Raw genomic sequence first — 24802 nt, forward strand, 5'->3', positions numbered from 1 at the left:
TCAGAACTACAAAACTTAAGATGTGTATCAGCAAGCTCCCCAATACACACAGGAGGGCCTGCTATCACAGGTTCTTAGATCTACTTTTCTCAAAGGAAAGGCAACTTTTGAGGGATCAACAATCACTTAAACCAAGTATATGTATCATTCACTTAGTTCAGGGGAAAAAGTCAGCACCCTGAACTTCAGAGAAAATACAGAGAAATCAAAATCAACAGACATGCTTCCAACTGTCTTGCATAAGTAATACATAGGTGATAGATCAACAGACAGATCCAACTGTCTGACCATTACATACATGCATAGTTACCAGAGAGGAAAGCACCAATATGTGGATTTCAAAGCTGTAGGGCTTCTTAGCAGCTGCCCAGAGTCTCATCTGGCCAAACAAACACTTTCAAAGAGTAAGTCCCAAAGTAAAACCTCACCTCAGAGTCTGTACACTTTTTAGAGCCAGCGGGCATCATAACCTTTGAAAAGCAGTGTCTCATTAACAAAAGGGACCTTCCTACAAATCTTCCCAGGCCCATTTAAGGGTAGGGAAGATTTTCTTTAATCACATTATTCAATCAAAGGCATATGATTATTCTAAAACAAAAAATGCATTATCAAATTTTACAAACAAGGAAAATACTTTTCACATACCAAGGAAAAATAATCAAAACAACACAGATTTAACCCATCATAACCAAAAAAATCAAAGGAAAAATTATAATATGATATTGCCAAGATTACAAGAAGAGTTGACACTCCAGAATAAAACATCCTACAAAACTAAGCCTAAGCAATGAAGAAAATAACTTAACATTCATTAAAAGGGAAGAATCTGAATCACTTTTTCAAAGAACACAGGATGATCAGGGTATCAACTTAGAAAATGACCAAACCACAGAAAGTTAAATACTTTCAAGTTGTAATAAAAGACAAAGAAATGAAATATTTCATCTTCATATGTACTTAAAGATAGGCAAAGATATTACTGTGTGTGGTGAGGGTAATAATTCTACTTGTTTGATTTTCTCTTAAAATACACACAAACACACACACACAAACACACACAAAATGATAGCAAAAAGGCAAGGAAAGTAATTGATGAGCTAAAGAATGCAAGGAGTAAAAGGTACAATAAGGAAAACCAGCAGGATAGCAGGAGGAAGATGTGAATTAATTTTTTGACAGACAGAAAAATCTCATTCCCTCATTAACAAATCAATATTATAGATGGTAAAGTAATACAGAAGACTACCTTACATGGTAAGAGAAAAGGGTGAAACTAGCAATGAGTGGTCAGGATTCTAGAGGAGAGATAGACAAGAAGCTTTCAGTTTTTCTTCCCACCTTTAGGATACTATGAGAGGAAGACAGAACTGTGGGACAGAACAGGAAAGGTGAAGTAGAACTGGAAATATGTCTGACAGATTGGATAACAACTAGAGAGCAGCATGAAGTTGATCCCTCAAAGAAGGGGAAAGAAGCATTTGGTGAGACAATAATCTGGTCGAGGGGGATTTGGACATTTTAGGAGATCAGCTTCTACAAGATGGAATCATGCTGACTCCCACTAGGGGTCAAGAAGCCACTGGGTATCCAGGATAGCAAGACTCAGAGAGTGCAGAATAGTTCATAAGTTCAAAGGGACAGTATCAGGATGTCAACAACAACAACAAAAAATCAGTATGAGAATAAACAAAGACCAGGATTGAACGCCCTGGACTAGGGTACAAGAATATGTCCCAGGTCCTATTACCTCCAATTAGAATTGACATTCCTGGGAATGCATTCTAGATAATCCCAGGAGGGGTAAAGAATAAAAAAGAAGGTAGAAAGAAAATGACACTTGTTGAAAAATTATATTAAAAATTAACTTTACTGAAACAGATAATGGACAAGAAGGTGCTGGAATAGGAAAGGAAACAGAGTATCGTACGATATGGAAGAAGCATTAAAGAGGAAAAGAAAGAATAAAAATAAAGGTAAATTGTGGGATCTTGGGAGCCATCAGGATAATGGGATGAGGGACTTGGGATCTGTATAAGCAAAACAAAGGGGAGAGACTAAATGCTCATTTATAAGAGATACATTACAATCTTAAATGTTAAAAGGAATCTGTAATCTCATTGATTTTGATATTCCCTCCAACCATGCAGATCATGATTCATTCATACCTAACCATCACATATTAATTTTTCCATTTTTTCCCATATGTTAGACACAAGGGTTCTGACTAAACCTCTGGAGGGCTTTCTTGACATTTTATGATTTTTAAAAATTAGTTATAAGTCTTTATCAATGTATTTTGTTTCTTACATCATCATAGTTATCCTTAATATCCTTCTACCTCCCAGAGAACCATAACAAATAACATTTTTTAAAAAAGAAAAAAAATCAGCAGAAATGATCAATATATTGAATAAGTCCAAAAACATGTACAATGTGTAACACTTATGAACCTCCACCAAGGGGTGGGTTGGGGTGTCTTCTCATATCTCTTCATTTAAGTCATACTTGATCTTTATAATTCTGTTACACTCACTTTTGATTTTTTGGTGTGATTGTTCTTTCCATTTATATAGTTGTAGTTATTGTGTATAGTTGGGTTTTTTTCAGCTCTCATGCATCTTCTCTGTCTTCATCACACATAGCATTTCTTACAGCACAGTAACATTCCATTCCATTCATGTACCCCAATTTGTTTAGTCATTCATTTCCTAGTTAATGGGCATCTGCTCTGTTTCCAATTCTTAGCTATCACAAAAAGTGTTGCTATAAATACTTTGGAGTGTAGGGGGACTTTCTTCTTATCTATGGCCTCCTTGGGGAATAAGCCCAGTAATGGAGTCTCTGACTCAAAGGGTATGTACATTTCAGTCACTTATTTGGTATGCTATTAGAATGATGTGTTCTTTGACCCACTCGTTATTTAGAACTTCATTATATTAAGCTTTCATTTAGATATGCATTTTTTTGTTTTTTGTAAATCATGATTTGTAAAGGATACATTGACTTTTTACCCTTTCACATTTGCTTGCAATATCTCTGTGCCCTGGTATATGGTCAATTTTTATAAAAGCTCCATGTGGTACTGATATATATATATTTTGTGGTCTTGTTTAGAAGATGCCATAGGTCTTTCAACATTAGTTTCTCCAGCAATTTGTTCAGTTCCATATCGCTTTTTCCTTTTGTTTATCTTTGTCACACTTATACAAAACTGAGAGAGGGATATTGAAGGCTTCCATCACTTTATTACTGTTTTATGTCTCAGATGTTTCCTTGATGAATTTGGACGTTAAGGTGTTTGGAGCATAAAAGTTTGTTATTGATATTGCTTTGTTGTCTATGGTTCCTTTCAGCAAATGTAGTTTACTTGTTTATCCCTTTTTATTTTTCAAATGTTTGTTCTTGCATTGTCAGGTAGCATAAGTGCAACTCCTGCTTTTTTGGATTCATAATGGATGCATTTTGGATTTTTTGATGTATTTTGGATTTCTGGATTTATATTTGATGTATATAGTAATATAGGAATGAAGTTCAAAGGAGAGACAGACTGGACATATATATATATATATATATATACATACATATTTTCATATATGTATACATGCATATATAGTATTATATTATGTTTGTTTATAAATGAGGGTCATCAACATAGATATGACAGTTAAAATCCAAGGAGTTGAGATGGCTACCAAGAGAGAATATAGAAGGAGGTAAGAAGAGGGCCCAGAACAGAACCTTGGGTAACATCCACAGTCAGGGGCACGCTGTGAATGATGGTCCAGCAAAGAAGACCAAGAAGGAGTACTTGCATAATAAGGGGAGAAGCAGAGAGAACGGTGTCATGAAAATCCAAAGAGTATGGAGGAAAAGAGTATGGTTAATAGTGTCAAATGCAGCAGATAAGTCAAGAATGATCAGGACTGGGAAGAGATCATCATTCAGCAATTAGGAGATCACTGGTAACTTTGGGGAATTAGAATTAGAGTTAAGGTTTCAGTTATGGTAGTTTAGTTAGGGTAGTTTTAGTTACGGTAGCTGAACAATGAGGTCAAGAACCACGTTTCAAAGGGTTGAGGAGCTAGTGAGAGGAAATGAGGTGGAAATAGTGAGTGTAGAATGTTGTATTTTTTTTTATTCCCAGAAGTTTGGCTGAGAAAGAGAAATCGTGATAGTTTGAGGGGATGACAGGGTATAAGCAAAGTTTTGTTTTTCTTTTTAAGGCTAAGGAAACTTGAGCATGTTTGAAAGAAGTAAGGAAAGAACCAACAGATGGAGAATAGTTGAAGATTCAAGAAAGAAAGAATGATTCCAGGTTACAATCTTCTGAAGAATGGATGAAATAGGATCAAGAGGACATGTAGCAGGGTTGGTCTTAGCAAAAGAAAGGCCACCCCTTTATCAAAGATTGGGGAAAGGAGAAAAAAATAAGGGTGATGCTTGAGGGTCTCAAGATGAAGAGGAAAAGACAAAAGGAAGCTCCTTTCAAATGGCCTCAGTTCTCTCAATAAAGAGACAAAGTTGTCAGTCAGGGATGAGGGAGCTTAATTATAATAACAGGTAGCATTTACACAGTACTTACTATATGCCAGTCACTGTGATAAGTGCTTTTAATTACTAACTCATTTAATCCTCCCCAGACCTTGCCGTCAGGTAGGTGTTTTGTCTTCATTTTACAGATAAGGAAACTGAGTAAGTGAATTGTCCAGGGTCAAGTATCTACTACCTGAGGCCAAATTTCAATTCAGTTCTTCCTGACTCCAAGGCTTTGACTCGATTATCCACTATGCCATCTGATTCCCCCTTGAAAAGGGAATAAAAGATTTCAAATAGCTTTTTGAGGGGAATGGGATAGGTAATCAATTAAGTAGTAATAAAAGGACTGCCTTTCTACATTGAGGGTCCAATTGAGGTTTGATAATATGAATTTGTAATGTAACCAAGCCAGTAAGGTTGTGTTCAGCCAGGTTCAGCAACTTAAAATGAATGGAGAAAAAGCATGATGGGAAGAATCCAGGGCTGAGTTTGGGCAAGAGAAGACTGGTAATAGGACAAGATGGTGAATAAAGGATAGTGTCGAGTTGAAATGGCTAATGACAATTAAAAAGTCAGAGTAAGGGTCAGGGCCTAAGAAAATTCTGAAGGGTACAGGTCAGAATTAGGAAAAAGCATACTTTTGGGAGGGGTGAGGCATAGGGAGAGATGGAATGATTTAAAATGTCTTCAAGTATTTAAAGGACTACCACAAAATGGAATTAGATTTATTCCATTTGGCTCTAGATGGAAAATCTAGAGTGAAAGTTGCAAAAATACCTTATGTTAGGAAACAAACCTAACCATAAATTCCTAACCATTAGAACTATCTAAAAATGGAATGGGTTGTGTCAAGTAATAGTAGCTTTCTTCCCTTCATTGGAGACTTCAAGCAAAAAAAAGATGCCCTCTTGCCAAGCATACCACAGAGGAGGATATTTTCAGTACAAGTTGAACTAGATGACCTCTGAGGCTCTTCTAATTATGTGATTCTGTGAGGTTTCCAGGATTAGAGCCCAGAGACCAGAACCAGGAAGATTTGAGTTCAAATCCAGCTTCAAACAATACTTTCTAGCTGTGTGACCCTGAGCAAGTCAATTAACCACTGCTTCAGTTTCCTTGTCTATAAAACCGAGATAATAATAGCACCTGAGAGAGACATATTTGATAATATGTAAATGAAACAGTATCTATAAAGTGCTCAATAGTATTTATAAAGTGCTTAGCACTGGGTCTGGCACATAGCAGGCACTTAATAAATGCTTACTTCCTTTCCCCCTTCCATTCCATCATCCCCTTTACACTCTACCACAATTGCTTCTGTTTTCCACCTATTTAGAAATAAGTTTAAGAAAAGTAAGCTTGATCCTGTATCATTTTCTTTTTGATCCTATTTAAAATCAACTGATTTTGTCCTGTAGCTGATTTTGTAATTTCTTAAGTCACGATTCTTTCTCTCTGAATTTAGTTCAGAGTTCAACTGGCCTATAATGGGGTAAGTTTAAAACTCCAGCTCTTCTTGCTTCAAGAAATTTAACTGACCTTGCAGAATGTGTATAAAGTAAGGGAATCGGACCTAATATCTTTATATCACCAAGATCTCCTTCAAGGATATCCAGCTTGCTGTCTAAAAGTCTGGGACACTATCTTGTACCTGGACTCAAACAATGAGCACATCTTACCTCATGAGAGAAGAAGTGGAGGAGGGAGGGTCATTGCTAGGGCCCATTACCAAACTTCTAACCAATCATGTTGTTCCCTACACCTCAGCTTTGTGACCAATCATGTTACTCTCAATCCCATGATGTCATCTACCCTGTTCTTTGTTCTGTACTCCCCAAAACCTATAAAAGGGGAACTGTTCTTTTGCTCAGGATCTTTGGCACAAATAGAGGCAATCCAATGACTCATTTATTGAGAGGTAGAATACCTCTGCTAATAAATATTATTTTGCTTGGAGATCTGTCTCAGTTTATCCCTTTGTTAAATTCCAGTTGTGACAGGTTCTTACCATTATAATTACAAAACACAAAAGAAGAGGACTTCAAGGGCTTAAAAGCCCACTATGGGTTCTTAGTAACATGGTGTAGCTAAAACATCACTAGATTTGTCACCAAAGTACTCCAGGCTGAAATCCTGCCTCTGTGACCATGGGCAAATCACTTCACTCTACTAGGGCTCACTTTTCTCATCCATGCAGAGGGGGATGAAGGGAAGAGAAAAGCATCTATTTATGTGCCAGGAGCTGTACTAAGTACTTTTTACAAATATTACTCATTTGATCCTCACAATCATGCTATGAAATAGGTACTATTATCATCACCATTTTATAGTTGAGAAAACTGATACAGAGATTTAGTGGCTTCTCCAGGGTCCAGTTAAAATCCAGGAGTTGAGCTAGGTGATCTCTAAGGTCCTTTTTAGATCTAAATTATATGACTTTATTGTGCTTTCTAGAAATATTTCTATTTGCTTTACTGAAATACCATTGCATAAGTTCTCAGAACAATACCTCTTGGTGACCAGCTTGAATATGCCACACCATTGTACTTCAGGGACCATGTCTCTCCTCCCCTGTTCCCTGAGCTATATACTTTTTTCCCCATAGAAAATGACGCAGGACCAAAAAGGATACACAACTGGGCCACACCACTAAAAGAAAATATCTGCAAATTACCTGGAAAGCCCTAGTGTATATAATACAGTCATCTCCAAGAAAATATAATTGAGATATAATAAGACTAATCAAATTTTTACAAATTATTTGAAACAGAATTTGGGACTGTTTTACAAAGTAACAAATCCTCTGGTGAAGGGAATGTTATTGATGGAAACTAACTCTTGCCAGAACATAAGGCTTTCCATAGACTATAAACGCTGTGTTCTATATTTCAGAGACAGGGTTGCTATAGCCAGAGAAAACAAGTTCACTGCCTGGAAGCACACTTCATTTCTCATTAAGGAAAACTATCTTTATCAAGGTAAATAGAAAACAGAGCACTCCACAACCAACTACACAACAAATCATATATACACACTATTCTTTCAGTTATAAATTAGGAAAAAGAAAGAGCGCTAGAGAGATTATAGGCCATAGGACACAGACTATCAGGGCTGAAGCAGGCATCTAGAACACAGTGTTTAAACGTAAAAAGTAGAAAGAAAGGAGAACATAAAATGTTACAAGGCACACTGTTAGTATACGGTCATAAAATGCTCAACCTTGAAAGGAATTTAGAAATAATCTAGACCAATTCCCTCATTTTATAGAGGGATGATGTCAGTGAGGCCCAGAGAGGAAAAATAACTGGTCCCATTTTACAAAGATAAATACTGGTGGAGCTGGAACTAGGGCCGAGATTTTCCTGTCAGCTCTTTCCAGTGTTATTCTCAACGTATCACAATTCTCTGAAAAGTAGAGTTCATGCTTAAGCAAAAACTTAGCAGTGCCACAAACACTTGTCCTTAAATTCCATCAGGTAAGAGATCTACAAAGTATTGCATTGTTAAAAACAGAGAAAAACTAAAAATATTTTATTCTTATGGTAAAATGTTAAATTGGTCATCAAAGAACTAATATAAATCTATGAGGTTAAATTCTAGCTACTATTTATAATCCAATACAACATTAGTGATAGGAACTAAATCAGGACAACCATTATCTGGTATAGATCTCTTTTAGAGAAACTGTATTTCTTTTACTCTCTACTTATGACAATAAGCCCCTAGATTCAAAGCAAGCTCCTGTACTAATGACTTAAGAGTACAAATGCTACCTTCAGTTGATTCAGCTACTTGCCAAGGGCACCTGAAATCTGTATTCCAGAAAGCATGAGAATTAGGGGAAACAAGATCAGGATCCTTAAATTTCTGAAGGCCTTGCATACAGAAGAGGGATGAGGCAATAGACTTGTTCTGCTTGGCCCCAGAAGACAGAACTAAGAACGATGGGTGAAGCATATTTCACATTCCTGTACATTTTAGTGCAATATAAGGAAGACCTTTATAACATTTAGAAATATATAAAAAAAGGAAATAGGCTCCATTCAGAGTTCTTCAACACTCGATGCATTTAAGGCTAGATGACCAGAATGCTCTAAAAGTTATATTCATGTTTTAGATAATGGTAGGACTAAAGGACTGAGGTCTTTTCCATTTCTTAGATTCTATGATTCAGGGATGACAAACATGACTATAACAATATCTTGAGAATAAAAACTATATTCCACTGGTGCTCACTGCCAATGCCACTATTAATAGGAAAAATAACAATAAATGTAAGGAATGTAGCATTAACTAACCAGCATTATAACATTATAATCTGATTCAGGTCTTCACATCATGACTTTGAAAAGTGATAGTTCAAGTATGAGTTTAACTAAATAGTCTCTGAAGTCTCTTGTAACTCAGATTTTATGCATCTAGAAGCATATATATATATATATTACATGTACACACACATGATATATATACATATATGTGTTTATGTACATATATATATACATATATATATATATATATATATATATATATATAAAATATAACATCTTAACATGAGGTGATCTATTCAACTGCCTTGAACTTTACAAGGTCTTTCTTATATTGAGCCAAAATTTGCCTCCTTACAACTACTAGGCCTATTGACTCGGAGGCCTAAAAGGATAAATTGGTACAGAAAAAAATTTTTGTCAGTGCTTCCCCAAAAGTCATACATTATATTAAAAGAATTCCAGCACTAGAGATATAGATGTCTCTTCTAATTGGACATAAGCAATTCTTATTTATGTCATCACAGTTATGTGCCCATGTAGTTATTGCACTTTCATCAAAATCTTCCTCTGATGCCTCATAATGTTATGTGGTTGGCCCAGGGCTCTAGAAGTCTATGGCAATAGAGTACAAGCTTTGACAGGCCCTACCAAAGCTGGAAAGGCTTCAAGTATTGGTCTAGAAAAAGACTGTCTGTCATCTGTTGATCACCCTATGTCCAGAGAGACTCACTGACAGAGTGTGGCTGCAGAGTGATGAATTTTTTTGTCCATAACTCACAAAAAGATGGGGGAGGGTCACAATTCATGTCAGTGGACTGGAATGTCCACACAGAGAAAATGACAGTCTTGAAATACTGATTGATGTCAGTATGCAGTATAATGGAGAGAACACTGATTTTGAGTCAAAGGACTTGTGTTCAAATCCTAAACTTGAGTGACTATGCATAAATCACTTTATCTCTATGGTTCTTGGGGTCCCTCCTATAAAATAAGGCTGAACTGAATGAACTCTAAGGTCATTTCCAGTTTTAAATCCTATGATCTTAGATTCACATGCAGAATACAACAGACAGTATGACACTTCCCTCTTTCTAAAAATAAGAGCAGATCAACAACGATGATCACTTGTCCTAATGTTAGGAGAAACTTAGGGAATGTTGTTGAGTTCCTTTTCAAAATGTCTTTATTCTGCAATAATAGCCTTTTCTTAAAAATTATTTTATGGATTATCTCTTTTTTTCAATATCATTGTCGCTTCCTAATAACTTCCACAATATAAAATCCTCCCTTATAATAAATGAGTACACTCAAGAAAAATACATGAACACAATGTCCATCTAATAATGGCTCTTTAACAGAAATCCAATAATATATTTTTACACCCTACATCCTGTTGATCAGTCAGAATCAGAATCCTCTATTCTATAATTATGATATGGTATGATGTCCATTGCTTTTCAGAGAAGCTCTTGTAAATATTACACCTAGTTAATACAAATATATAATGTAAATACCTAATAACTATAAATAAAATAAAAATGTATTCTAATTTATCATTACTTTTATTGTATAAGGCAACACCATCCTCCTAAGGCCTCAGACTCTCAATCTAGGTGTCATTTGTGACTCCTCACTATCTCTCACCCTACCCATCCTATCTCATATCTAATCTGTTGCCCTGACCTGTTGATTTCACCTTTGCAACATCTCTTGCATATGCCCCCTTTCTCCCTCCAGACATTGCCACCACTCTAGTGTTGACCCTCATCATCTCATATTTGGATTATTGCAATAATTTGCTAGAGGGTAATGTCTGCCTATCTCAAGTTTCTCCCCATTCCAATCTATCCTCAGCTGCCAAAGTGATTTTCCTATATGCAGGTCTGATCATGTCAATAAACTCCAGAGGTTTTCTATTGTTTCCAAGATCAAATACAAAATCCTCCATTTGGCTTTCAAAGCCCTTCATAATCTAGCCCCCTTCTACCTTTCCAGTCTTCTTATATCTTGTTTGGGTTTACTGGCTACATTTCTTGCTCAAAGAACAAGTCTTAAGCCCAGTTCACTTTGGAGCTCATAGATTGGATGCCAGGTCCCCATCCACCTAACATGGAGTGAAAGTAATTACTAAATAGTAACTACTTCTCTTTTACCCAAGAACCCTAAGGGTCTTCCCCTCCCTGTTTGATCTTTTGGTTATTTTTTCCTTTTATTAAAAGGGGCCATCCCTTGAGTAACTACTTAAAGAGGTATATTCATTGAATGGGTGTATCTCACTCAAAGTGAGAATCTGATAAGACATTAGTTAAAATGGCCAAGGTCCCACATTGCATCCTGGAGTGGCTCTCCTGATGAATATCAGGCCACTGGACCCAGATGGCTCTGGAGGAGAAGTGAGACTGGTGACCTCACACAGCCTTCCCTCACTCAAATCAAAGTCAAGTGCAAGTCATGTCACCATCTTGATGTCATGGTCTTCTTTGAGAACGAAGGACAAACAACTAGGTCTCTTTGATCCAGTGATACTGGCCTCCTGGCTATTCCATCTCTCAGTTCCAAGCACTTTCTCTGGCTGTCCTCTGTTTGGTACATTCTTCCTTTTTTAACTCTTGTTCCCTGGTTTCCTTCAAGTCCCAATTAAAATCCAAACTTCTACAAGAAGTCTTTCCAAACCCCTCTTAATTCTAGTACCTCCCCGTTAATTATATCCTATTTATCTTGTATAAACCTTGTTTGTACATATTTGTTTGACTGTTTTCTCCCCTATAAGAATGCTCAAGGGCAGGGACTATCTCTTGTCTGACTTGTGTATTCCCAGCATTTAGTACAGAACTTAGCACATAGTACATTCTTAATAAATGTTTAATGACTGACTGACTGTTTGGAGGTACCACTTGGACTAAACCTTAGCATTTGAAGACAGACCAACTTCAAATTTAGTCTCCATCAACTAAAATGATATTTCTTTGAAAGGAAAATAAATGTAGGTATATATTGAAAAATTACATTCAGATTTTATTTAAGCAAGATTTGGAGGATAGGAAGGGAACATATATTCAGATCGAAATGCTAAAGTATTTTTTAAACTGCCTAAGAAATTAGTATAGATGATAAAGCTGTTACACAAATATCATTATTCAAAACTGTAGTGGTTCTTGATTGCAATTTTAAGGACCAGTCGTGTTTAATTTATGGAGAAAGAATTTCAGTAGATGATTGGCATTAAGGCATCATATCTACTGAATCAGATGATGAAGTATAAAGAGGATATAAATTAGTGTCAAATCATACTGGTTTTTTAAAAAAATAGTAAGTGCATTATGTCAAAGTCACTAAAAGCCAGGGAAGGTTAAGCTACATGACTAATAAAATCTGTAAACAATTCTAACCTGTGGCTAGCAAAACATGACTCAAAAGCCAACTAGAACCAAATGTTTTCTCATTCAACAAGAATGTATTGGTATTTGTTTTATTTTAAGTTTTCCTAGACAAAATAGTTCTTTTTATCTCTACAGAAGAATATAAGCTTGAGGTCAATGATTATTCTATTTTTTTTTTTTTTTTACTTTTTGTAATCCCACAATTTAACAAACTTTTGTTGAATTGATTTGGGCTTAAAGGCACTTAGCTGGCTCCAATGCTGACTATGGCAAGTAACTTGTCTTACGCAAGCTTCACTTACCTCATCTGTAAAAGGAGGGGATTAGAATGCCAGGATTTTTTGCTCAGTATTTTTCCTTTCCTGGCAGCTGGGTGGCACAGTAGATAAAAGATCCTGCAGTCAGAAAGACCTGAGTTCAAATTTAGCCTCAGACACTTACTAGCTGTGTGACCCTTGGGGAAGTGACTTAACCCCAACTGCCTCCCCTTCTCATTCTCTCCCAGTGTTCCCTTTTCTTCTATTTCTGTAGAAAATTGTAGTCATATTAACGACCAATAAAGTTTTTAAAATTATTTTATATAAAACTAGACACTTTTCAAAAAATGCTGGCTACATTTGAGTCTTCCCAATGAATATTCAAGTAACATTACTACACACTCCAGTCCCCAGCCACTATATTCTAGCATGTCACCAAAGGACAGAGAAGATTGTATCTCTTCATTTTGCAAATACAATGGTTTGAATTTTGACATCGTTTTGCTAATCTGCAATCTTTCCATCTGCTGGCCTTACTTAAATTCCTGCTGTTAACTATTTTCTATTGTGAAGTGAAAGTAAAATAGCAATAAATGTAAAGGAAAGAGTTGAACCAAATCCCAATGGTTGATTGGATATTACCTAAAATGGAATCATCTGTGAGTTAGCCTAGCCTTCTTGTGAAAGAGAAGAATGAGAAAAGATGAATTTACACACAGTGGCAGGCTTCCCAAGTGCAATCACATATACCTAGAATGCTGGTTGTTCCTCTAAATAAACCTGGCACTGGATTTGACTGGTAGCTATTTAAAATCACTTGTTTTTGTTATTCAGAACTTAAGTAACACTAAATAAAATGAGTGCTTCCATATACATAACAGAACAGAAAAAGAGGAAACTGTGAATCTCTACTAAGTATAGTTTGCTTTTATTTTTAAATACGTAACAAATTTAAAATATAGCTTTCAAATTATAGCTGCCCTCCTTTTTTTGACATTCCTTCTGTTCATTTTTTTAAAAAATGCTTTAATGACCTTGTTTTCTTTCTTTATTTCTCTATCTTACCTCTTATCCTTCCTTTCACCATTCTCCCATTAAAAAAATGAAAAAGCCCTTGTAACAATCATACATAGTCAAGCAAAACAAATTATAATCATACTTCATTTGAGACCTAGTAGCTGTATCACATTGGCCAAGTCTTAAAATATGTCTTACTTACTCTACATAAAATGACTTGTTTTGTTTGCCCCAGGCAGGACCTTTAAGGAACATAAAAGGAGCTCCATAAAAGGAGCACAGTCATAATTTATGGTTTGGAGGATGTTTCTGGCCGTAAGTCTTAGCTGTACAATTTGATGACCATCACCTCCAGTGTATGGGATCACAAGACTTACAACTAAAAAGGACATTACGGTTCACTTAGTCAATTATAGATTTACCACTTGATTTTAAAGATAAGGAACCTGAGACCCAGAGAGAAGAAATGACTTGTACAAAGTCAGAAGTAGAAAGCAAAAGAGCTGAAATTTAAACAAAGATTCTCTCCGATTCCAAATTTAATGCTCTTTCCACTATACCACATAAAAACTACTTCCCCTAAAATCAACAAACACTACAACTTTCTAACACTAATACAAAACTTAATGACTACCTAGAATAATGACACTCCTTCCATTACACACATCTATGGGAGATGCAGGATCATAGAATATTAAACCTGGAAGAGGCCTTTGAGGTCATTGTCCACTAAATTGTAAACTCCTTGAGAGCAGGATCTATATTTCTAAGATCACTGCCCCTTCTCCCGTCTCCACTATACATAACACAAAGTCTTTTTTACAGTTGGCACTCAAGAAATATTTTTAATTGAACCAAATCATTATGGAAAACACAGAATGAAAGAGACCACTGAACATGAAACATCAGAGTGAGAAAGTGAGGCATCATGATAGAAAAGGAGTTGGTTTTAGAGCTGGGGATATGGGTCAAATTCCATTGCCCTGGGACTTTGGCCAAGTCACTTAACATCTCTCTGGATCTCAGTTTACTCATATGTAAAATGTAAAAATTGGCCTAGAGAGTTATCTAACCTCTTTATCCAACTCTAAATGTATGGACAAACCATCAAGGTTGAAAAAGATCCTTAGAAAGTTCTGGGTCAGAACTGGAAGCTCAATTAGAAAACGTCTGAAGAAGGTCTACAGCCTGTCAATACTGGACACCTTGGAAGGTAGAACATCAAGGTTAGAAGAACCCTATTAAAAACATTTCAAGAAAGAACACAATGTCAGAGCTGGAAGGGACTTAAAAAACAAAATGTTAGAACACAGAACTGTAGTGCTGGGAGAGACCTCCTCCGAATCTCCCTCCTTCCCCCATCCCTTAAAAGAGAACCTGGAGCCCAGGGAGGTGGAGTAACTCAGACGACAGTGCCCCTGTCATCTGGCAAGGTCAGGAACGGTGGTCCTGAGTTCTGGAGCACCAAGGGTCTGGTCGGCCTGAGTGTGTGGAAGGCGGGCTGGGTTCTCCGGGCCCACCTTGCCCCTTCCCGGGCAGTCAGGCGGAGGCCAGAGGGGCGGGATGGAGGTGCTCACCTCCCTCCACTTGAGCTGTTTCAGGCTGATCTTGAGAGCGTCCAGGGAGGTCCTGGCCTTGGAGCTGTCCACGGTGACAGTGAGAGGCCGGCGGCCCCGGGACTCGTTGGGCACGCGCAGTCCGGCGGCCTTCTTGCCTTTAGTCTTGGTCCTGGTCCTGGCGACAGGGCGGGGGCGGCGTTCCTGGGTGCTGACGTCGCCGGGCTCAGCCGGGTTGTGGACGGTCAGAGGGGCTGAGGAAGGGACCTGGGTCTGGAGCTCGGCCTCCGCGGGCCTCTCGGACTCGGGCTCGGGCTTGGGCTCGGGCTCGGGCTCGGGCTCGGGCTCGGGCTCGGGCTCGGGCTTGGGCTCGGGCTCAGCGTCGGGCTCGGGCTCAGCGTCGGGCTCGGGCTCAGCGTCGGGCTCGGACTCGGGTTCGGGTTCGGGTTCGGACTCCGGCTCGGGCCGCCGCTCGTTCTGCTTGGCCTTGGGGTGGGGTTCCCCCTCTGCGCCGGGGTCCTCCAAGGCCTGCAGGTCCGCGGGCCCATCCCCGCAGGCCCGCTGCATGGCGCTCAGTGTTGCCCTTGCTTCCCCGGCCCCCGCAGGAGCAGCCCCCGCCCTCCCCACTGAGCCACGCGCCCGCCCGCAGCCGTAGCCGTCCCAGCAGCTCCAGCCGCCAGCGCTCCGGCCCGGCCGGTTGCCATGATCGCCTCTGGTTGACAACCGCGGCCGCCTCGGGACGGGGTGCGAGAAGGGACAATCAAGAGCCTAGCCCAGGAGACCTCATAGGCGGAGCGTGGGCACGTGACCTGTCTGTCACAGAGGCTCCGGGTACCATCTTTGAAACTGGCAAACGAGCTCTTCTCTTTCTCCTTTCTCTCTTTCTTTCTCATTCTTTTCCTCCTTCTCCCAGCTGTCATTCAGCCCCTCTTTGTGTTGTCTTCTTTCCTTCTCTCTTTCCCCCTCTTTTCCTCTCCTTCTTGCTTCTCCTTTTCCTTCGTTCTTCAACTTTCAGAGCATTCCCATTCCTATTCCCCAAGTTAACCCCGTGAGGAGGCAGTAGTGCTAGGAGTATTGCCTCCGCTCTACAGATGAGGAAACTGAGATACAGAGAAGGAAAAAACCTGCCCAACAGAGCACAGAGCCTGGAGTCAGGAAGACTTGAGCCCAACCCCAGTCTCAGACACTTAACAACTGCTTCACCGTAGGCAAGTCCCTTAACTGCAGGCTGCCTCAGTTTCCTCATCTGTAAAATGGGAAGAATATAGCACCTACCTCCCAGAATTGTTGTGAGGATCAAATGCAAAGCACATAGCACAGTGCCTGGCACACACTAGATGTTTATTACTTTTCCCTTTCCTTTCTTTATGATAATATTGCATTAGGTACTTAGGAAAATAAGGTTCCGAGCTGGAAAGGATCTGAGAGGTGAAGTTCAATGCCTTCCTAAGGGAAGACCCTGATAATCAAAGGTAAAATTACTTGTCCAAAGTCACAAAGCTTCTTAGTGTTGCTGAAATTTTGCCAGAAACTCTGATTCCAAATGCAGCACAATTGCTGCATTGAATTGAATGTCTACATTGTGTATTAGAAAGATGGCTGGATTTGGAAATGGAGGACTTGGGTTCAGCTCCCGGCTCTGTCACCTGTGTAATGACCTTGAGTTAAGTCATTTAGCTTCTGCAGATCTCAGTTTCCTCATCTATAAAACTTAGGTGAACTAAATAACTTCTAAGTCTTTTCTAGCTTTAAATCTATAATTCTATATTCATATATTTGATTCATACTTTCACAGGAACTCTTAGAGATCATCTAGAACTATGAAACTCAAATTGAAACAGATCCCTGTAGACCACATACTAACTTTAGAAAACTGTAAATCAACATTATCCATGTTGTATTGTATTTTTATTTATTTTGTTAAACATTTGTCAATTACATTTTAATCTGATTCTGGTCAGCTGCAAGTTTGATGCCTCTTATTCTAGTCCATTCTCCTCATATTTAGATAAGAAAAATTTGGTCCAGAGTGGTTGTGATTGAGTTAGGAATCAACTTCAGGTCTCCCAGTTCTCAGTCCAATCCTCTTTCCACTGCTTCATGCAGACTATAGGTTTTCTATTTTATTTTTCCACATAAGCAAGTAAACAAATATTGAACTATATTAATTCTATAGCCATAGGCACAATCTTTTTTTTAAGGATCATAATGACTTTTGCTAGAATCCATTAAGATTTTTGTCTCTTTTGTGCTTTGTAATGTTAGCAGCTGCCATTAGTTCCCATGTTAAGGGTTCTTGTAAGGCTGATGATAAAAAAGAAAAGCATAGAGGAAAGTTTAGAGGGGGAAAACAATAAATAGTCAAATATAAATAAAGAATTGAATTCCAGGTTGAATCCCAGTGAGTCACTTTATTTCTCTGAGTCTTAGTTTCTTCCTAAAGTAGGGTCAGCAATACTTGAATTTGCTATCTTGTTCTTATAAGAATCAAGAAAGCAATAAATGGAAAAGTGCTTTGGAGAGAGGCAGAGATAAAATGGTCCAGCAGCGAGAAAAAGTACAGCAGAGCTCGCCAACTCAACTCCTACACAAAGATTTAGAAAAAGAACCACACCAGGTCCTGATAAAAAAAAAAAACAAACCTAGTAAAACATGAGAGTGAGTCAATATTTCTAACTAGATCAACATAGAGAGGTCTGCAGACATTGGGGATGGGGCTTAACCAGCAGCATACAGCACAGAGCATTCCAGCACACAAGAACCGAGAAAAGATGAACACGGTTCAACATGAAAAGAAGAGATCCAAAACCCTTACAAGGCGGCCCTTCAGAAACAACTTGGCATTTCTATTTTATCACAAATGCAGGTCAGACTGAGGAGGATACATGTCCTTGTAGGTGGCATTCCAGGGTGAGAAAGAGTTGGGGATCCCTAGGCTGGGTGAGGAGCAAGGGACAAGGAGCAGACCTTAACATGGAGCAAGGCATATGGGTCTGACTCCAGGAGATGAGTGGGGTTTCAATTCTATCATCCAGCCCAGTTAGAAGCCTGGAGGGAAACTGCAAGGACTAACATCTCTGACCTTTCTTGATCTCTCACTAATGCTAATGCCTTCCCTCTATTGATTATCTCCAGTTTATCCTGTATATAACTTGTTTGGACATAGTTATTTTCATATTGTCTCCACCATTGGACTGTGAACTCTTTGAAAGCAGTCTTTTGCCTTTCTTTGTGTTCCCAGCAATTAGCACAGTGCCTGGCACATAGTATACATTTAATAAATGTTTATTGACTGACCCAAAAGAGAGTCAGCAATTATGCTTTCCAGCTGATTGACAGTGGCTGAATCCATCAGTATTCTACCAGAACTTGTTCCAGGGGCAAGCTCACAGGTGTGTTGCCTGGGTCCAAACCCAGGTAAGGAACATGAAGAGCTCAGACCAAATGAGCAGTGATAAGATTTTGCCTTGGATCAGACTACTTTCTCGGAAAACATGCAGGTCCCCAGTCTGAGGTGGTCTTGTGAATCTGCAATAATTAAACACTCAATACCCCAGAAAAGGAGCAGAAGAACCCCAAAAGGAAGATATAAGCTTAATCTAGACATTTCCTTTAAAAGTGCTCAGAACATGACCCTAACATAAAGTCTGAAGTCAGGAAATAGACTGGAAGAATAAGAAGAAGAAAAAAAAGAATCTCACCACAAAAAGCTACTATAGTGATAGGGATGCCCAAATCATAAATCCAGAAGAAGAGAATGACTCCAAAACATCCACAAGAAAATCCTCAAGGAAAAATACAGCTTGAGCATAACTTCAACTAGAATCACTGAAAAAGATGAAGCAAGAGTTTAAAAAAAGAGCTACAAAGTATTTTTGAAAATCAAATGAGGACACAAGGAAAAATAGAAAAAGAAATTTCAAAGTTGTGGGAAAAGTTCTTTGTAACCATAACATACTATTTTTAGTAAGCCTAAATTTCCTAATCATGTCCAAAAAAGGTGGTGGTTTTTTTCCTGGATGAAAGTCTCACTGAGAATGTTTTCCAGTTGCTTTTAGTAAAGCCCTTCTTTAGTGAAACTGCTGGACTGTGCAGTTGGTGGAAACAGAGGGGTGAAGGAAGAGGAAAAATACGGCCATTTATAATAATGCCATTAATATAAACTGATGTTATTTGTGGGATTATCAGCAATCATAATTGACTTGTATGCTACTTAAGTCTACAGAGAGGCAGTGTGCTACTACTCTGAGCAGGGGAGTGCAATATCTCACTTGACCACCAAGTGGAGCTCTCCTAGAGTCAAAAGCCCAGTGAGCCTGCAGTGGAGATAGTCATTAAGTGCATAGTGGCTTTTGATAATGCTTTTTATTTCCTCTCTATTATGAATTCACCTTTATTCTTTTTTTTTCATTTTGGTAATATAGTTCTTTCTCTTTTTCTTGACTATGCTAGCTAATGGTTTATATAGTCAGTTAACAAACATTTATTAAGCATAATGCTAAGGGCTAGGGATACCAAGAAAGAGGGGGAAAAATACATGCCCTACACTTCGTTATTTTTTTTAATTAACATGTTGATCGATTCAATGGTCTTTTAAAAATGTTAATGTTTCTGTATTTTCCCCCTGACTTCAAAGTCTTTTTGTATTTATTCTGCTTGCTAATTTGTTTATATTCTGGTCTTTTAAAGGGAATATACAGTTCCTTTTTCTGTTTTGCTAATATTAGTTTTTAAAACTACCAATTTTGCTTTATGAACTGCTTTATTGAGTAACTGAACAAAGAAGAGATTGCAGTTCTGTCACTATAAACCTACAGTGTTAACTTTCATAGGTTTTGGCATATTGTCTCATTGGTACATCCCTATTTTTTATTTAAATTCTTATTTTTATCTTTTGCTTTACATCATATCATTTCTGAAATAATACCTTTATCATCCCCTACCCAGGGAGCCATCCTTTGTAATAAAGTGGAGAAAAGGAGGAAAAAAAATTCAGCAAAACTAATTGATACATCAACCTAGTCTGACATTATATGTAATGGTCTACACCCAGTGATCTCAACCTCTGCAAATAAAAGAGGGAGATACATATGCCTGCCTTGCTCAACTGACATTGCCATCACCCTCGGGTAGCCCCTATCACCTTATCCCTGGAATATTGCAATGGTCTGCTGGTTGGTCTCCATGTCTCTTCTCTATTCAAGTCCATACTAATTCCACATTGCTGTCCAAGTGATCTTTCTAATTGAACAGACTCCAGTGGTTCCCTATTGCCTCCAGGATCAAATGTAAAATCATCTGTTTGGCTTTTAAACCCTCTATGACCTGGCCCCCTTTCCACCCTTCCTAGTCTAATTATACATTACTCTCTTTGATCCAGTGACACTAATCTCTTTGCTTACCCTTGACATAACATTGAATCTCAAAGCTTCATCTGTTTTTACTGACTTTCCTCTATGCCTGGAGTTCTCTTCCTTCTCATCTCTATTCCTTGCTTCCCTGGCTTACTTCAAGTCTCAGCTTAAAATGTCACCTTTGACAAGAAGCCTTTCCCAATCTTCCTTAATACCAGTGCCTTCTCTCTAAGATTGGCTCCAATTCATCTTGCATATATCTTATTTGTACAGAGTTGCTTATATATTGATTTCCCCATGAGACTGTGAGTGCTTTGAGTACTGTAACTGCTCCCCCCCCACCCCCACTTCCTTTATATCCCCAGTGCTTAACATAGTGGTTGGCACACAGTAGGTATGTGATAAATGCTTGTTTATTAATTTTATATTTCCTCATCTCTTCTCCAGGGAAATCTTGGTCATTATAAATAAACATTGTTCAAGAGTTTGTTTGGTTGTGTTTCTTGTTGTTTTCGATTACATTGTTGTAGTTACACTGTATATTTTTTTCTTGCTTTGCTTTATTCACTTTTCATCAGTTCATATGTCTACCCATGTATTTCAGAATACTTCATATTCATTTATTTCTTGCAGTGCAATAACATTCTTTTATAAAATTATACTTTATTTTTTCATTCAGTAAAAAATCCATCTTTCCCTCCCACCTCCACCCCCTACTGTTTGAAAATGAAACAAAATTGTTTCCCCTCTAATCAATTGCTAATAACGGTTTCTCTGAATGATGTGAGGCATGCTACAAAACCATAAAACAAAATAGGTTCTCTCCAGTCCTGTTAAATTAATGTCCATATAACAACCTCTTCTGAGTTTTTTTTCCTCATTGATCAATGTTGTTGTTAGAATGTAGGGTGAAATCAAACAATAGTACTATTTTAAAAATATTTCACCATTCCAAATCTATTACCTTGTGAAAATGACGTTTTCTGCAGGACATATTCAGAGATGTTTCCATCCTTCTAGGACCTTACTCTTGATGGGCATCCTTAGCTCATTTAATGATTGAATTATTTAATGATAATAAAAGATAAATAGCTCCCAAAAAATGAGAATGAAAGAAAAACTTAACTCCTGTTACAAGCAAAACACATTTGCACATTGGTCATATTCAAAAAAAGATATGCCCTATTCAATTCTATGAGTCCTTCACTTCTCTATTAGAGGGTAGGCAGCATGCTTCATTATTATTCCACTGGTGTCATGGTTGGTCATTATGCTAATTAACTATCAAAACTGTTTGTCTCTACAAATTATTCTGTTCACTTCACTCTGCATCAGTCCATACAAGTCTTTTCAATTTTCTCTGAAACCATCCACTTCATCATTTCTTACAGAGTAATAGTGTTCCATTATATTCATATACCACTACTTGTTCTGCCATTTCCTAAATTATGGGTGCCCCCTTCTGATTACCATTCTTTGCTACCATATAGGAAGGTATAAATATTTTTGAACATCTTTTGTTAGTGTTTATTTTGCTTAGGATACTCTTTCTTTCTTAATCTACCTTCGCCTCTCATTTCCTTCTCCTTTCTCCTTTCTTCCCTTTTCCTTCTATTTCCCTGTTGAATGATATGTATTTCTGTACCCAGTTGTATGTTTGTGTATTCTTTCCTTCTTTGACCAATTCAGATGAAAATGAGGTTCAAATGTCAGTGTCTTCCCCCACCCTTCTTTGTTTGTATAGATATCTACTTGTTCATCCTGCCCATGTGAGATAATTTCTCCCAACTTTCCTTTCCCTTCCTCCTGCCCCAGTCTGTAGTATATTCCTCTTTCCATTCTTCTCTTAAGATCACCAAGACAAAACAGAACTACTTCAGGTCTTGTCTAATTAGACTCCATCTGTAACCCCTGATGATGATGGGGTTCAAAAGAGCTAGGTGGCACAGGATAAAGCACTAGCCCTGGAGTTGAGGATCTGATTTCAAATCCAGCCTCAGACTAGAAGTGTGGCCCTGGCAAGTCACTTAACCTCTGTCTACCTCAGTTTCTCGACTGTAAAATGGAGTTCATTAAAATGCCTACCTTCTATGGTTGCTGTGAAGATTAAATGAAATAATATTTGTAAAGTGCATAGCAAAATACCTGGCATATAGTTGGTGCTTAATAAATGCTTGTTTCATTCTGCTCCTGTTCAAAGGGGCAGGTGTATCATATCCCCACACTGGAATGTAAACAGTTTATCCTTGTTTAGTCCTTTATTATTGTTCATTTGTATTACCTTTTTATGTTTCTCTCAACTCTTGTGTTTGACTCTAAATTGTCTGTATAGCTTTGGTCTTTTAATCTAGAATGCTTGGAAGTTCTCCATTTTTACCCCTCTGGGATTATACTCAGTTTTGCTGGGTAAATTATTCATGACTCTAAATTTATATCTTTTGCTTTCTGGAATATGTTATTCCTAGTCTTCTGCTTGTTTATAGTGGTGGCTGCAAAATCATGTGTGATATGAACTGTGGCTCCTTGACATTTGAATTCTTCCTTTTTATCTGTTTACAGTATTTTTTTCTTTGACCTGAAAAGCTCTGGATTTCCACTATTAACATTCCTTGGAGTTTTCATTTTGAGATTTCTTTCAGGCAGTGACTGGTAGGGTTTTGGCTGTTTTTGTTTTGTTTTGTTCTGTTTTGTTGTATTTCCATGTTGCCTTCTGGTTCTAAGAGATCAAAGTGGTTTTTGTTTTATGATGTCTTGAAATATGGTGTCTTACTTCTGTTTCTGGTCATGGTTTTCATATAGTTCAATGATTCTTAAATGGTTTTTCTTCAGTTTGTTTTCCAGGTCAGTTATTTCTGCTATAAAATATCTTACACTTTCTTATTTTTTTTTCAGCCTTTTCACTTTAAGACAAGCAATATCTTATGGAATTATTGGCTTCTATTTGGTCCATTCCGATTTTCAGTGGGTTTGTGGCTTGGTCAAGATTGTGTGCCTCTTATGCCAACTTGATAATTCCCTTTTGAATTCTTTCTTTGTAATTTTCATATCTTTTCCAATTTTTTGCTCTAGCCCTCTGATTTTATTTATAAAAACAATTTCAACTTATTTTGATTACTCAGCTTCATTTCATTTTATTTTTTAGATACAGCTTTAAACACATGCTAAAGAACAGATGCAATAAGGGATCACTAAAGCTTTTTTGAGCAGGAAAGAGACATGTGAAAGATGAGTGGAGTTACAGAATGAGATAATGTTTGTGTAGCAACTCTAGTGTATGAGATAGATGATTTTGCACCTATAAGAATAGTTATAAAATTGTTTTGACTTATGTGCCCAATTAAAGAACACAATTCTCTAACAATGGGTTTAGGATTGTGCTCCCAGCCCTGAGCTAGAAAAAGCTTCTCTCTCTTATGTGGCTCTCATTGGTCCCTCATGCCACAAACAAAAGGATACCTAGCAATCTAAGGACATGGTTGACCACAAATGTTTATGAGAAATATTAAATCCAGCAAATGTATTCTTTAACAGAAGAAATTTAAGAAAAACATAAATAGAAGTAAGGCTAGAGTAGGGAAGAGTCTACCTGTTCTGTTCTCCAAAGGTTTTTTTTTCTTTGAGATCTTGCCTCTGGACAAGCAAGAGCCCAAGATGTTATGGTCATGGCATAGCACACCGAGAGGAGCAAGTCTTATGCCTGACCAGCAGGCTGCTTGTCCTCCTGTGGAGCTCGCAAGTAAAAGAATGAGGAGGGAGAGCGGGTCATGAAGCAACTCCAATTTATTCAAACAAGCATTCTGATTATATAGTCTCTGCCAGCCAGCCCAATGAACCATGGTAACACACATAAACAAACCTGAAACTATAGTAATGAACATAAGCTGGAACTATAGTAACAAAAACAAACCAGGGGTGGGGCCGTCCCTTCCAGCGCCATCTTGTTCACCCTTCCCTACACCGGACTCAGTTTACCTGATGTCCGTCAGTGTGGCGTCCCAGATGGTGTGGTGGTCAGTGCCCCTTACAACTCCCCCTTTTTGTTTTAGACCCGGTGACCTTCACGGGTTTGTACATCTCTCAACTTGAACTGATTTTCAGTAAGCATCCACATTGTACCTTTTACAGTTTGTAGGGCACATCTGAGACATGCTGGTATGAGACATATAACAATCAAGATAACAATACCTCCTGACAACAATGGACCTAGCCAATTAAACAATGAGGTGGAATGACCAAAAAGTTGCATGATGTCTGAAGCAAAATTTTCAGGTATTAACTTTTTTGTCCCTTGAGTATTTATATCCAATGCCAATTTTTCCAACAGTTTCATTTCACTTGAAATGTTGGCAAGTGTTAAACCATGCAACTGAGCTCTTATTTCTTCCCAATTAAATTCAGTATCGTTGTACAATTTGTTCAACATGCAAAAATGAC

The 24802-nt window shown here is 38.0% G+C and overlaps 1 protein-coding gene across 10 annotated transcripts in view; it reads right to left on the bottom strand.

Moving 5' to 3' along the window:
- Positions 1-15752, bottom strand: part of TTLL11 (tubulin tyrosine ligase like 11) — a 268011-nt gene extending 252259 nt beyond the window's left edge. For 9 of the 10 annotated variants that reach the window (XR_011972101.1, XM_072631814.1, XM_072631812.1 and 6 more), the window contains exon 1: positions 15036-15723. Coding sequence is in view for 9 of the 10 variants with exons in the window: in XM_072631814.1 (XP_072487915.1) it covers positions 15036-15581 (546 nt within the window). In the remaining variant the exon portion in view is untranslated. Of the gene's footprint in view, positions 1-15035 lie in introns of all 10 variants that reach the window. The other variant, XM_072631816.1, reaches the window with a different exon arrangement.
- Positions 15753-24802: the final 9050 nt, after the last annotated feature.

Source organism: Notamacropus eugenii, chromosome 1 (genome assembly GCF_028372415.1).
Source record: "Notamacropus eugenii isolate mMacEug1 chromosome 1, mMacEug1.pri_v2, whole genome shotgun sequence".
Classification (NCBI taxonomy): Eukaryota; Metazoa; Chordata; class Mammalia; order Diprotodontia; family Macropodidae; genus Notamacropus; species Notamacropus eugenii.